Below are 15,659 nucleotides of genomic sequence, written 5' to 3' on the forward strand. Positions count from 1 at the left end.
TTCGCTCAAGCTGTCAGCTGGGTAATCCACTTTGGATGTACAGTAGGTCAATCTAGTAGTGGATAGGTGGAACCAGTTTCGATGTCCACTAGTTAATCCAGTTTAGATGTGGAGAGGAGGTGATTTGTTTTAGGTGTCTAAACAGGTTAGCTGGAGATGAACCGGTTTAGATGTTGGGCAGGTGATAGTTGAACCGGTTTAGTTGTTGGGTAGGTGGTAGTTGAACCGGTTTAGATGTTGGGTAGGTGGTAGTTGAACCTGTTTAGATGTTGGGTAGGTAGTAGTTGAACCGGTTTAGTTGTTGGGTAGGTGATAGTTGAACCGGTTTAGATGTTGGGTAGGTGGTAGTTAAACCGGTTTAGATGTTGGGTAGATGGTAGTTAAAGCGGTTTAGATGTTGAGTAGGTGGTAGTTGAGGCGGTTTAAATGTTGGGCAGGTGGTAGTTGAACCGGTTTAGATGTCAGGTAGATGGTAGTTGAGGCGGTTTAGATGTTGGGCAGGTGGTAGTTAAACTTGCGCAGGTTGTTGTAGTACTTCCTGTTGTCCAGAGCAGGGAAAATACTGCTTCCTGTAAGCTGTGGCAAATACTGCAAAAAGAACAGATCAATGCATTAATTGATAAACTCCAGTCAGAGATCTTGAAGAACATTAGCAGATAAATAAACCGTTGTCAAGGATGTCAAAGTCCTCCTTTGTATACCACACATGTAAATCCAATACAGAAAGTGTTCCGATTCGAGGCGGCGTTTGAGTGACGCACCCCGGGGGGGAGGTGCTTGCGGGGAAGCCGCGGCCTCTTATTGGTGGAGCGCTCGTGCTCCCTGGAGATGCTCTTCTCCCGCAGGCTGTCGAAGTAGTGGTGCTCCAGGAGCTGATCACAGCTCTGCCGCTCAGAGGGGTCCATCCGGAGGCAGCCCTGCCCACCGCACACCGCACACCACATTACACACCCCGTTATACAGGTAACACACCAGATTACACAGGGTACACATCAGATTGCACAGCAGGTTATACAGATTACATACCAGGTTATACAGATTACAGACTTGATTATACAGATGACACACTAGATCTTTCAGGTCACACACCAGATCATTCAGGTTATACTTTTGGATTAAACACTAAGATTACACTTTCAGATGACACACCCCCAGATTGGGTTTTATATTTATGTTTAAGTACAAATTAGATGTCTATATTACACACCCAGAATACGCATTCGGATGACACATTCTGAAGGGACACCCGGATTACATTCGAACCTCACACGGCCGGATTACATGCACACCTTGCACATCCACACCTCCACACTAATGCATCCAGATCGCTCACCTTCATGAGGCTCATGGCCTGGTGAGACACCTGGGCGTACTTCTGCTCCAGAGGCTCCTGCAGAGACACAGTCAGAGGACACTGTGGACTATTTCACTGTGGTGACGAAACGGGGCCGGAAACGGGTTTGTGCACAATGCATGGTACTGTTTACTGTACATAGTACTGTAGGCAGTACTGTTTACTGTACATAGTACTGTAGGGAGTACTGTTTACTGTACAAAGTACTGTAGGTAGTACTGTGTACTGAGTGTATCTGTACCCACAGCGTCCAGTGAGTATTGGTGTACAGTAATGTAGGTAGTACTGTAGGTAGTACTATGTACTGTAGGTAATACTGTGTACTGTAGGTGGTGCTGTGTACTGTAGGTGGTGCTGTGTACTGTAGGTGGTGCTGTGTACTGTAGGTAGTGCTGTGTACTGAGTGTATCTCTACTCACCACGTCCAGTGAGTATTGGTGTACTGTACTATGTACTGTAGGTAGTACTGTGTACTGAGTGTATCTCTACCCACCACGTCCAGTGAGTATTGGTTTACTTTAGGTAGTATTGTAGGTAGTACTGTATACTGAGTGTATCTCTACCCACCACGTCCAGTGAGTATTGGTTTACTTTAGGTAGTATTGTAGGTAGTACTGTGTACTGAGTGTATCTGTACCCACAGCGTCCAGTGAGTATTGGTGTACAGTACTGTAGGTAGTACTGTAGGTAGTACTGTGTACTGTAGGTAGTACTGTGTACTGTAGGTGGTGCTGTGTACTGTAGGTAGTACTGTAGGTGGTGCTGTTTACTGTAGGTAGTACTGTGTACTGTAGGTAGTACTGTAGGGGGTGCTGTGTACTGAGTGTATCTGTACCCACCACGTCCAGTGAGTATTGGTGTACTGTACTGTGTACTGTAGGTAGTACTGTGTACTGAGTGTATCTGTACCCACCACGTCCAGTGAGTATTGGTGTACTGTACTGTGTACTGTAGGTAGTGCTGTGTACTGAGTGTATCTCTACTCACCACGTCCAGTGAGTATTGGTGTACTGTACTATGTACTGTAGGTAGTACTGTGTACTGAGTGTATCTCTACCCACCACGTCCAGTGAGTATTGGTGTACTGTACTATGTACTGTAGGGGGTGCTGTGTACTGAGTGTATCTGTACCCACCACGTCCAGTGAGTATTGGTGTACTGTACTGTGTACTGTAGGTAGTACTGTGTACTGAGTGTATCTGTACCCACCACGGCCAGCGGCTCTGGGAGGGAGACCCCGCTGAAGAACTGGTTGCTGCTGAACACCTGCTGGTGGCGGGGGGTCAGGTCGCCTGGGGACGACACCAGGGGTCCGTTCAGAGGCAGCCCCAATGACACACTTTGTTCTCTTTTTTTTGGGGGCAAAAATGATGTCATCGTGTGCCAATAAGATTCTGCCTGCATTGCGGACGCTTGGCTCTCTTAACTTAGCACTTGGCATCTGGCGATCCGCCGTCACCGGTGGATTCTTTGCTACAGCAGGTTAATTGGTTCTTGTGTGTGTGTGTCTGGGTGTGTGTGTTTGTGTGTGTGTGTGTGCGTGTGTGTGGGTGGGTGTTTGTATGCGTGTGTATGTGTTTGTGGGTTTGTTTGTTTCTGAATGCGTGCGTTTGTGTGTGGGTGTGTGTGTTTGTATGAGTTTGTACGTGTGTGGGTGTTTTTATTTCTGTATGCGTGCATGCGTGTGTGTTTGTAAATGTGTGTGTGTGTGTTTTGTGTGTTTGTGTGGGTGTGTTTGTTTGCGTGTGTGTGTGTGTGTGTGTGTGTTTGTATGAGTGTGTACGTGTGGGTGTTTTTGTTTCTGTATGCGTGCGTGCGTGTGTGCGTATGGGTGTTTGTACGTTTGTGTGGGTGTGTTTGTTCATGTATTTGTGCGTGTGTTCATTTGTGTATGCGTGTATGTGTGTGCATGCGCGCTGACGTGCGTGTGTGTGTGTTGGTGTGTTTGTTTGTGTATGTGTGTGTATGTGTGTTGGCGTGTTTGTTTGTGTATGCGTGTATGTGTGTGCATGCGCGCTGACGTGTGTGTGTGTGTGTGTTGGTGTGTTTGTGTGTGTTTGCGTGTGTATGCATTCGTGCTGACGTGTGTTTGTGTGTGTGTGTGTTGGTGTGTTTGTTTGTGTATGCGTGTATGTGTGTGCATGCGCGCTGACGTGTGTGTGTGTGTGTGTGTGTGTGTGCGTGTGTCGGGGCGTACCCAGGGTCTTCTGGATCAGGTACAGCTGGTCCATGTCTGACTTCCCGGGCCAGGGGGGGGTCCCCGACAGCAGCTCTGCGAACACGCAGCCCACCGCCCAGACGTCCACCGGGGGCCCGTACTGCGTGTCCCCCACCAGCAGCTCCGGGGCCCGGTACCAGCGGGTCGCCACGTAGTCCGTGTAGTAGTCACTGGGGCCGGCTGGGCAGAGGGGTCAGAGGTCAGAGGTCATGCTGAGGGTCTGTTCTGTTAAAGGTCTTAAGGTCCGTTCAGTTAAAGGTCCGTTCGGTTAAAGGTCTTAAAGTCTGTTTTGCTCAAGGTCTGTTCTGTTAAAGGTTCGTTCGGTTAAAGGTCTTAAAGTTTGTTTTGTTAAAGGTCTGTTCTGTTAAAGGTCTTAAAGTCTGTTTTGTTAAAGGTTTGTTTGGTTAAAGATCTAAAAGTCTGTTTTGATAAAGGTCTGTTCTTTTAAAGGTCCGTTCGGTTAAAGGTCTGAAAGTCTATTTTGTTAAAGGTTCGTTCCGCTAAAGGTCTGAACACCCGCTCATTTCTGGCTCATAGGAGCATCTCTTCCCTGATTGGTTAGGGAAATCTATCTTGCCTGTCAATCACAGGAGCGGGATATGCAACAAGTGGAGAAACGGAGGGGAGATGAGATTTAGTTTTTTTGGCTTGTTGAGTTTCAAAATCTTGGTCTCTTCCGCTCTCTCTCTCTTTACAACTATTGATTCTTTCCTACAGCACCTCTAATAATGGGCTTCATCAACAACTTCAAGCTATATAAGTAGTAAGCAAATGCTATTAATACTTGTATCCAACACACTGATGAATATACTGTTTAAACTCTAATCTCATCCTTCAGATTCCGAAAAAAATAATGGCGATACATGGTGTTACATTAGTTGTATTTAATATTTATAACGTACAACGGGAAAATACACAGTTTGTCCACCAGGTGGCGGTATGACGGATACTCACTGAGGATCCTGGCGAAGCCGAAGTCGCAGAGTTTGATGACTTGGTGCTTGGTGATGAGAATGTTCTCAGGCTTCACGTCCCTGTGAATACACTGAGACACACACCACCCAGTGAATATACTGAGACACACACAACACAGTGAATACACTGAGACACACACACAATTTTCAAGTGTTCAATACTTTAACCGTTTAAATTCATTGTATTATGCTTTCGTTATTATGATTTTCATTAATCAAGTGCTTTATTCCTGTTTTCACTCTGGAGTCTGGAAACAGGAGCGCCAACATTCAATCACTTAAGAGCTCATTCAGCGCGGGCTCACTTGTTGGTTAGAGGGCCATTGCTCAGCTGAAGGGGTGTGTGTGTGTGTATACGTGAGTATTTGTGTGTTGTGTGTATGTATGCGTGTCTTGCGTCTTGTTTCTGTGTCTGTCTGTGTCTGCGGCTGTGTGTGTGTGTGTGTGTGTGTGTGTGTATGCGAGTGTTCGTGTGTGTTGTATGTATGTGTGCGTGCATGTCTTGTGTCTGTGTTCGTGTGTGTGCACGTCTGTGTGTGTGTGTGTGCGTGCATGCGTGCGTGCGTGCGTGCGTGCGTGCGTGCGTGTGTGTGTGTGTGTGTGTGGGCCTGTGGAGTCTGTTTTGCCGAGTGATACATTAACTGCTGGTCAGTCAGGGAGAAGGAATTCTTGTAAAAGCGGGACAGTAAAAACACTGGCTTAGTGGGAGGAGACGGGGGAGGGAGAGAGGGTAGGGGGGAGGGATGGAGGGATGGAAGTAGGGGAGAAGAGGGGAGAGGTGAGGGAGGGAGAAAGTGAAGGGGGGAGGGATGGAGTGAAGGGGGAGGGAGAGAATGAAGGGGGAGGGATGGCGGCAGGGAAGAAGAACGGATATATTGGTCGGGAGGGGAGAGAGGGAGAGAGTGAAGGGGGGAGGGGGAGAGTGAAAGGGGGAGGGATGGAGGTAGGAGAGAAGAGGGGAGAGAGGGGAGGAGACGAGGATACTGTATGAGAACTAGGAGGAGGTTTTTAACTGGGGGCGAAAACGCTGCAAATAAAAATGTCCCCTATTCATGTTGTCAAATAAAAAAACCCCACAAAAGAAAGAAATAAGAGAAAGAGAGTCAGAGACAGTGAGAGAGGGAGAGAGAGAGGCGGACAAAGAGGGACAGACGTGCTGACTGGTTCTTACGTTTTGTTTGTGGCAGAAGTTGACGGCCTGTAGCGTCTGCCAGGTGATGTTCCTCACCAGCTGCTCTGGAGCCCTGGAGAACAGCAGAACCTCCGTCACTCCGCCGCTCATCATGTTCCCCAGAAAGACAACGCCTAAACCAGGCCACCACCCACACCTGCTCTGAGGAGCAGACCAACTACAGCTTTTCATCACCTACACTCCCTGTCGCCATGACAACCAACTTCAGCTCTCCATCACCTACACTCCCTATCGCCATGACAACCAACTTCAGCTTTTCGTCACCTACACTCCCTATCGCCATGACAACCAACTTCAGCTCTCTGATCCACCTACACGTCCTATCGCCATGATAACCAACTACAGCTCTCCATCACCTACACTCCCTATCGCCATGATAACCAACTTCAGCTTTTCGTCACCTACACTCCCTATCGCCATGACAACCAACTTCAGCTCTCTGATCCACCTACACGTCCTATCGCCATGACAACCAACTACAGCTCTCCATCACCTACACTTCCTGTCGCCATGACGACCAACTACAGTTCTACATCACCTACACTGACTGTCGCCATGACAACCAACTACAGCTCTCTGATCCACCTACACTCCCTATCGCCATGACAACCAACTACAGCTCTCCATTACGTATCCTTCCTGACACCATGACAACCAACTACAGCTCTCTGATCGACCTATCCTTATCGCCATGACAACCAACTTCAGCTCTCTGATCGACCTACACTCCCTATCGCCATGACAACCAACCACGGCTCTGCTACACCTCCTGACGCCATGACGACCAGCTCTCTAATCCGCCACACTGCACTTCCTCACACCATGAATCCCAAACAACCAGCGCTTTAATGCCACCACCTACATGTGGCTCGCAGCGGCAGTAGTCGTCAGCGTTAGTAGTTGTGTTGGTGGTTGGTTGTCATGGAGTAAGGAGTGGCCAACAACTCATCTGGAGTTCAGGAGGATAATAAAACCACTGAACTCCTTGTTCTCCCCGCTCCGACCCGTCTCCCCCCCAGAGCCTCTCTCTGCAGGGCCCAGGCGGGAGAGAGAGACGGGGCCCGGCTATTGTGAGGGCCGCTATATGGGCCCCGGACACAGGCGCTGTATTGATTCAGTGGCCATCTATCAGTGTCGTCCAGGGCAACGGCTAAATCGGGCCCTGAGACTGCCGATTAATAGAGGGGGGAGGGGGGGGGATAAATACTTCTTTAGTCCGTAAAATATGAGGGGTGGAGGGAAGTGTTTGGGGGGGGGGGGGGGCATTCTGGGAGGGCATCACTGTAAACATTCCATGGTGCGCTGGCTGGTTACCGTGGAGATGGCCTGTGACATCAGGGGGGCTAAAATAGCAGCAGCAATATTAGTGGGGTGTGGGTTGGGGAGGAGAGGAAGGACTGAGACGTCTCTGAGCTCTGTCTACCGGAGTGAGACATCTCTGAGCTCTGTCTACCGGAGTGAGACATCTCTGAGCTCTGTCTACCGGAGTGAGACATCTCTAAGCTCTGTCTACCGGAGTGAGACATCTGAGCTGTCTCTACAGGAGTGAGACATCTCTGAGCTGTCTCTACAGGAGTGAGACATCTCTGAGCTCTCTCTACAGGAGTGAGACATCTCTGAGCTCTGTCTACCGGAGTGAGACATCTCTAAACTCTGTCTACCGGAGTGAGACATCTCTTAGCTCTGTCTACCAGAGTGAGACATCTGAGCAGTCAATACAGGAGTGAGACATCTCTGAGCTGTCTCTACAGGAGTGAGACATCTCTGAGCTGTCTCTACAGGAGTGAGACATCTCTGAGCTCTCTCTACAGGAGCGAGACATCTCTGAGCTCTCTCTACAGGAGCGAGACATCTCTGAGCTATCTCTACAGGAGTGAGACATCTCTGAGCTCTCTCTACAGGAGTGAGACATCTCTGAGCTCTGTCTACCGGAGTGAGACATCTCTGAGCTCTGTCTACCAGAGTGAGACATCTCTGAGCTCTCTCAACTGGAGTGAGACATCTCTGAGCTCTCTCTACAGGAGTGAGACATCTCTGAGCTCTCTCTACAGGAGCGAGACATCTCTGAGCTCTCTCTACAGGAGTGAGACATCTTTGAGCTCTGTCTGAAGAAGTGAGAAATCTCTAGGTGGCTGGACTGTACAAACACGCAGGCCAAGAAAGAGATAAATCCATTATTAGTGGCCTTCTCTCAATACTATGTGCTAATTATAATACAAATTTTCGTTTTTAGAATTGATTTGCATTAGTTCAATTACTCATCTTCTTCATCTTCAGAGCTCGAGTTCATCAAGCAATTTGTTGGCGGGCCGGATTCACCAAAATAAAAGTGTGCTCTGTTCGTAGCCGGCTCATGCGTTCTGTGCCCGGGTGTGCTGCAGGTCACATGGGTCCCTGTGTTTGGGAGCTCAGGCCTTTAGTTTAAAAAGTTAGTCCTGGTGGTCCTACCCTCGGGGGTAGTGGTCTTTGTGTTAGAGGTTAGTCCTGGTGGTCCTACCCTCGGGGGTAGTGGTCTTTGTGTTAGAGGTTAGTCCTGGTGGTCCTACCCTCGGGGGTAGTGGTCTTTGTGTTAGAGGTTAGTCCTGGTGGTCCTACCCTCGGGGGTAGTGGTCTTTGTGTTAGAGGTTGGTCATGGTGGTCCTACCCTCTGGGGGTAGTGGTCTTTGTGTTAGAGGTTGGTCATGGTGGTCCTACCCTCGGGGGGTAGTGGTCTTTGTGTTAGAGGTTGGTCATGGTGGTCCTACCCTCGGGGGGTAGTGGTCTTTGTGTTAGAGGTTGGTCATGGTGGTCCTACCCTCGGGGGTAGTGGTCTTTGTGTTAGAGGTTGGTCATGGTGGTCCTACCCTCGGGGGTAGCGGTCCAGTTCGTTCAGCACCGTGTGGTCGCAGTACTCGAACACCAGGTGTAGCTTCCTCTTACGGCGGAACACCTCCAACAGGTTCACCAGGTTGGTGTGTTTCAGTTGCTGTAACCGACGCACACACACAGACACACACACACACACACTTATGGCATTTAGCAGACGTTTTGTCCAAAGCAAGTTACAATCAGTACATTTGTCAGAAGAAAGAAAAAACAGCGTAATGCTGTCGGTACAGTAAGGATGTTCATAGAACATCCTTACGGGTTAACCTCGCGATTGTTAGTGCTAGCGATTGTTAGTGCAGTAAGGATGTTCATAGAACATCCTTACTGCACTAACAATCGCTAACAATGCACTAAGAATCGCTAGCACTAACAATCGCGAGGTTAACCCGTTCCCCGTATACAACAAAGATAGGTAGGATAAGATGCTACGCGATGCTAAGTACTGTTTTTAAGTGCAAAGATGTACGACATACAATAAGTGAGAACATTGAGTGCAAGGCCGTACGACATACAATAAGTGCGTAAGAGGGGAATGGGGGGGGGGGGGGGGGTAAGGGGGGAGGCTATGCAGAGTCTAGGTGAGTCTAGGTGAACACACACACAAACTTTAGTGGGCTTCACCGTAGAATAAAAACAAGAAAAACAAGATGACACATGGAAAACCTATTTATTAAATTGAGAAGCAGCATGCCTAAATGTAAATCCGTAGGCCGGCCATGCGCAGTACACGGGCTCTCATGTCAGATGAAAACCCGTATGTAAATGAACGTCTTTGATTGGGGAAAAAGAGGAAAATTCAAGAGATGGTGTAGCCTAATAAAACATGCGGTCGCCCCTGGCAACCGGCTCCTTCTTTCTGTTGAGAGCGCCTCGCGGTGTGTGTGTGTGTGTGTGTGTGTGTGTGTGTGTGTGTGTGTGTGTGTGTGTGTGTGTGTGTGTGTGTGTGTGTGTGTGTGTGTGTGTGTGTGTCCTGGCCTATTTCACACTAATACAACTACTACTATTAATAATAATAAAATAAATCTTTATTTTAAATGTATAAACGTATATTATTATATATATTATTTTAAGCTTATAGCTCAGATAGGTTCATATTGGGCTAGAATAAATTATAAAATAATACCATAACAAATATAGCTGACAGACTGACATAAAAGAGGCTTCCTCGTGGAGGCCAGGAATCATGATGATCATAATGACCTCCGGAGAGGAGCGTCTTAACGAGGGGCCAGGCCTCTCTCAAACAGCACGAGATCAGATCCTAACGAGGACGTTATAATAACATGATATTATTATCATGTTATAAAAGCGCCATAATAACATCATCCAGAGAGGACTAGATCATATCAGCCAGGGTATAACATCCCATGTTAAGAAGGGAAGCGGTAGGCAATAACAATTTTCAAAATTAACACAATAAAGTAGATCCACTACTTATTAAGATTACTGCTTAACACAACTAATTAATACTGCAAATGTATTATTTTAAGTGATTTAAAATCGAACAGATCCCGTCTGTCTTCACACGTGATTATAGTCTGGCCCGTTATAGTTATATTATTGATAGATCAGCCTATAACAGGCACTAACAGTCCTACTTCATAACATTTATTAATCCCACAGCCTCCACAATCTACCGTCAGTGTTTCCTTTAACCTTTGTGTCTAGAGAGGTTATTTCCCGCATACCTTGAGCATCCGAATCTCGCGCAGGGCGATCTTCCGGATCACCGGGTCGTCCTCCGACTCCACGAACTTCTTGATGGCGACCACCTGCCCGGTGTCCTTGTTCCGGCACTTGAACACCACGCCGTACGAGCCCTCCCCGATCTTCCCCATCTTCTCGTACTTCTCCATGACCAGGACCACGGGCGGACCTCCGAGGGGACTGATCCGAGAGACGGACCTCAGAGGGGACTGATCCGGCAGGCGGACCTCCGAGGGGACTGATCCGGCAGGCGGACCTCGGAGGGGACTGATCCGGCAGGCGGACCTCGGAGGGGACTGATCTGAGAGGTGGACCTCCGAGGGGAATGATCAGAGATGCGGACCTCCGAGGGGTCTGATCCGAGAGACGGACCTCCGAGGGGACTGATACGGCAGGTGGACCTCCGAGGGGACTGATACGAAAGACGGACCTCCGAGGGGACTGATACGGCAGGCGGACCTTCGAGGGGATCGATCCGACAGGGAGGCGTCCTCTGTGGGCTGAAAAGTAAACACACACCGGCGGATGATGAGATCGGCCTACAGGATGCTCAACCACTTTTAAGAAGACAGGCTGTGCTTACACACCTGACACACACACACACACACACACACACACACACACACACACACACACACACACACACACACACACACACACACACAAAACGACGCGCCTCAGGTCAAAGTGGCGGCAGAGCTGCACGCGACTTTCCACGGGCGTCCCGACGGATCACGCATCTCAACATTTCCAATGCAGAGTGTTTGAGGTGGACGAGGTGCGGGACACCAGGAGCGTATTGACGGTCAAGCAAATCAAAGTGTCGCCCCTCTACCGGGACACCCACCCAACTCCCCCGACCGTATTATACAACGTTCTGCACACTTTAATACACAAGGCAGACCCTGTAGGCCTACATAACCCGATACATCTCCGATAATAATCAATACGACTCCCCAAAGTTGCACCCCAATAAGAGCGTGTTCTATTTTTAAAGATTAAAAAAAATCTATATTACGCTCGGTCAATGGACATGAATTCAAATTCATCAATGTCGCCTTTTCGAAACCTTCGCTACTTACCGAATAACGGTGCAGAGTCGTCGTCCTACGCGCTTCGGGTTCCGTCGGAGGACAGCTCAGCCACACGGAGCTGGGAGGTGGGCTTCACCGAGACTGGCTCCTCTCACCAGGGCTTTCCCCCCTCGAGACCGTCCCCATAGGAACTGGACGGAGACTCCACCTCTCCCATTCAGCCCAGTACCTCGGAGCAGCCCTGCCGGCCACCACCTGCTCTGTTCCGTACAGTGGTGCGTGTGCGTGAGAAGGTGGAGGGACCGTAGTTTTAATGTAAATACTTATACGCACGAATGCACGTGACGGTACCTGAAGAAAAAAACAGGCGCTATGGTGCTACACGTGTCATTTCATACAATTATCCGAAAACATTAACTTGCAGATGTGGAGTGAGAGTCGAGACAAGAATAGCAACATCCGATGACGCGTCTCCCTAGCGAAACCAATTAGTGACGCTCAAACGATCGAGGGACATTACAGCACCCACACAGACGCACAACAATAACGATGAACGCATGAATAAAACACACGGACAGAACAGTGTATTGTTAACAATGGCGCCTTTTATTACAAAAAACTGCGTACGTTAAAAAGGTTTGCGAAGGGAAAATGCAGAGATGTTACCAAAAAAACAAAAACGCGCAGAGTCCCTCATTTTGTCATCTTTAAATAAAAACAATGTACAAAAGTGCTTACATGGTGCAAATAATCAACAGAAGTAAAAGGTCTATAAAAAGAGCCGGTAAAAGTAAAGAAGCAAGTTTACATTATATTCACCTTCTACAAAACAATTTGAGAGCAGTCGGGAACGCATGGTAGACATGACACCAGGGAGGATTCGAACCGGCATCCCTTCCCTCCTGGGCACCTCACACTTATCCCAACTCCCCGTTCCTGCGCTGCCCTGACCTGTTAATCCAACATACTGTACTGCGCTGAGATTAATAAATAAAAGGTTTTAATACCCCCCCCAACGGAACCGAACCGTCTCTCTGCTGGTTTTCATTGGAGGGGGTCCCCTGTAGATTAATCTAGTCTCCCCCCCCCCCAGAGCCCCCTGGATCTGGACTTCACACTCTGGTAGACCTCCCTGTCCCCCCCCAGAATAAACTCTCCCACATAAAGACAACAAAAAAACAACAGAAACACTAAAGTCAGAACACTCTCAGGTTGGCTAACGTTGACTCAAACGGCGGTGCTTTGACCAAATGGCACTTCCTGTCTGTGGGGCCGATGCCCCCGAGGGCCAATCGGGTCCCAGGAGACGACGGTCGCAGCGTGGCGCACTTACAGCGTTCATTCAGAATGGATCCCGTGGTCGTAGGGGGTCCGGTTCCATCGGACCCCCATGAGGGGGGCGGGGGGGGGAGACGGAGGGAGGGGTCGCTGCTGAAAGGCTACGTATGGATCCATACGGTTCGTTTAAAAAGGCGTCCGTCGGGAGGAGAAGCTGCGCCCCTGTCACCCGGCGACGGGCCGTCCCGGGACTCGTAACAAGCGCTTCCTGTAACTGTTCTCAGACCGGCCGTTTCCCTCGGCGCAACGGAAAGGAAAGAAAACGTAGAAAATGTACAACATCAGGACCAGAACGGACCAGACCAGTTCAGACCAGCCCCAGGGAGGGGAGGGGCCACTTAGGGTCTCGCAGGGGGGGGGGGGGGGGGGGAGGTCTAGTAGCTGTTCTCGTGGCCAGCCAGGATGTAGAGGTTGCTGAGCGCCGTAGGGTTGTCCGTAGGTCTGCTCTCCAACACCACCACCCTGCCAGATAGAGACACCAGAGTTATAGCAGCAAAGTCCAGATATGGAACCCTGCCAGATAGACATCATATAGTTATAGCAGCATAGGTCAAATATGGAACGCTGCCAGATAAAGACACCATATAGTTAAATCAGCAAAGGTCAAATATGGAACCCTGCCAGATAAAGACACCATAGAGTTCTATCATTAAAGGTCAGAGAGCCAACGCTGCCAAAAACATACTCCACACACCTCCATATACCAATTCTAGTCAAATTCTGTTGCGGTAAAAGATAACCACGTTTCTAAGTTCAAATATTTATCCCTGCATTGGAAACATGTGAAGTTATAATATGACATGTAAAAACATTATACCCACTAATAAGATGTTTTACAAAACAGTTGCATAATCACTGACTCACAACCAATAAAGGAGACGTTCACACACACACACACACACACACACTTCTGGGATTGAATGTGAGAATGACTCGTCGTGCTACACTTTGGGCCTCGGCTTTCGAGCAGCCAGTCATCAGTCGAGGTACGTGAGGTGTATGAGCACCAGGGTGTTTCATCAGACGGGGGGGCATTGAGTACCACCGCTCTGTGGGTCCGTCTCCATTTTAAAAGGGGTCTCCCGGAGGATGAAGGGCGTACAAAGAGCAGGACGACCACGCGTGTGTCTAACGCTAGCGTCATGAGGCCCGCCGCTGTGGGCCAACCTCCGTCCCCGGGGAGGTCTCCGGTAGGACGGGGACAACTGGAGGAGCCGTGTGCCCCGACGCCGGCGGGCAGCCCGTGGTCGTGACAGACGAGCTGGACATCGAGGGCGGCGGCCATAACGTGCGTTCCATCAGATGAAATTACAGCAGCGCAGAGAGACACTCAAACCAGCCTGGCAGTGCCCGGCCGCTGGTGAATAAAACATGGTGGCTGGGCAGCGGGTGGGGGGAGGAGGAGGACGTCGACGACGCCGCTACGGGGCGCGAGGCAGAGCAGGCTATCTGGGGCCCCCCGCCTCAACACCAGGGGCCAAGGACCCCCGCTGGGAGGATGTGTGTGTGTGTGTGTGTGTGAGATGCACGTTTTGTGCGTGTCTGTGCGGGTGTTCTAGGTGTGCGTTTGTGTGTCAAACCTTTATGTGTGTGTTTGTGTGTTAAACCTTCTTCACGCGTGTGCATTAGGTGTTTGCGTGTCAAACCTTTGTGTGTGTGTGTGTCGGGACGTGTGTGTTTGTGGACCACATCATGCTGGGTCTTTAATGGAACCCGATCGTCTTTCTGACGGCCGCCTGCCGATCTTCTCCCTGCTGGCGAGGGGGAGGAGGGGGGCAGGAGTGTTGCTGGGCTATCGCGGCGTGCAACGAAAAACCAGACGTCATCTGCATATCTGCTCGCCATTACCGGCGTCAGTCCCATCCGGTGACGGGGAGAGAAATCTCCTTTCCGAGCGGACTTCTTCGCAGACGCCGGCTGCGGAGAGAGAGCGGTTCTGTCGGCTCGTTGTGGAGCAGCAAAGACGTAGAAGAAGCTCCGTTTTGAAACGTCCGGCCACGACGCCGGTGCAGTACGGCCTGTACCCTCCTAGCCCCCTTTTCATCCGTCCATAGCGACATCCACCCCGACTGTAATGCTGACAAAACGTTCTCAGGTGTTTTATGGGTGGCCCTGTGGCCCTGTGGCCCCCCCCCCCCCCCCCCCCCAACCCTGCATCAGATACCAGCGGCCCCCGTGTTGAGCTCAACAAGCAGAACCACCGCCCCCGGGATCAGATACGGTGAACTAAGTGCTCGACTACCGCCTGCAGGAACCCTAGACATCCTGCGTCGCGCTACAATGGAGCCCAGGTCCAAGGAGAGAGTGGTGGTGGTGGGGGGGGATAAAGTGAGAGTGAACCGGAGGACAGTGGGAACCCGGAGGTGAGACGGGGACACGACCAGCACCCTGAATAGAGAACACACAGGAAGAGCCTCCTTCACTGGGTCGGCCGACCTAGGGACCGAGCTTCAGGTTCTCTGTGGTGTGTTTGGTGGGCTGTGTGTGCGCGTGTGTGTGTGTGTGTGTGTGTGTGTGTGAGCGTGTGGGGGAGTTCGGGATGAGCAGAGTCTGTAATTCACTTCGATTTATGGTGCCGTTTCCACGGAAACAAATGAAAGGCCAAAGCTTAACGGCTGACTCCAACGTTGGGCGGATCAAGTCTGAAACGGTGAGGAGATTGGACAATGTATCTTGGAGAGAGGGAGCGAGAGAGAGATAGAGAGGGAGAAAGACAGAGAAAGATACAGCGAGAGAGAGCGAGAGACAGAAACAGCGAGAGAGCGAGAGACAGACACCGAGAGAGAGAGAGACAGAGAGAGAAACAGAGACAGATAGAGACCAGCGAGGTAGAAAGCAAGGTAGAAAGTTAGCAAATGAAAAAAGCTCAAGGGAAGAAAAGAGAAAGAAAGGTAGAGAGGTGGAAAGGGAGATAAAGCAGAGAGAGAGCAAGGCAGACGGAGAGATCATCGAAGATAAGGCAGATGGAAAGAGA

The 15,659-nt window shown here is 49.9% G+C and overlaps 2 protein-coding genes across 9 annotated transcripts in view; both read right to left on the reverse strand.

The window, feature by feature from the left end:
• Positions 1–465: 465 nt before the first annotated feature.
• cdkl1 (cyclin dependent kinase like 1 (CDC2 related kinase)) lies at positions 466–10,462 on the reverse strand (the record flags this gene model as incomplete). 3 transcript variants are annotated; one of them, XM_079753050.1, is made up of 9 exons in its annotated part: positions 466–588; positions 762–917; positions 1,334–1,390; positions 2,564–2,646; positions 3,552–3,752; positions 4,527–4,617; positions 5,718–5,790; positions 8,582–8,703; positions 10,295–10,462. In XM_079753050.1, 9 exons carry the CDS (start codon positions 10,460–10,462, stop codon positions 487–489), a joined length of 1,053 nt encoding a protein of 350 aa, XP_079609176.1. In that variant the 3' UTR covers positions 466–486. The 3 variants fall into 3 exon arrangements, with proteins under 3 accessions (XP_079609176.1, XP_079609175.1, XP_079609174.1); XM_079753049.1 differs by having other exon boundaries at positions 702–917; XM_079753048.1 differs by having other exon boundaries at positions 1,334–1,421; positions 2,526–2,646.
• Positions 10,463–11,932: 1,470 nt separating this feature from the next.
• map4k5 (mitogen-activated protein kinase kinase kinase kinase 5) overlaps positions 11,933–15,659 on the reverse strand; it is a 44,773-nt gene continuing 41,046 nt past the window's right edge. For all 6 annotated transcript variants that reach the window (XM_079752364.1, XM_079752363.1, XM_079752367.1 and 3 more), the window contains one exon: positions 11,933–13,147. In XM_079752364.1, the coding sequence (XP_079608490.1) occupies positions 13,060–13,147 (88 nt within the window). In that variant the 3' untranslated portion in view covers positions 11,933–13,059. The remainder of the gene's footprint in view (positions 13,148–15,659) is intronic.

The sequence above is a fragment of the Pollachius pollachius genome (genome assembly GCF_949987615.1).
Source record: "Pollachius pollachius genome assembly, chromosome: 15".
Classification (NCBI taxonomy): Eukaryota; Metazoa; Chordata; class Actinopteri; order Gadiformes; family Gadidae; genus Pollachius; species Pollachius pollachius.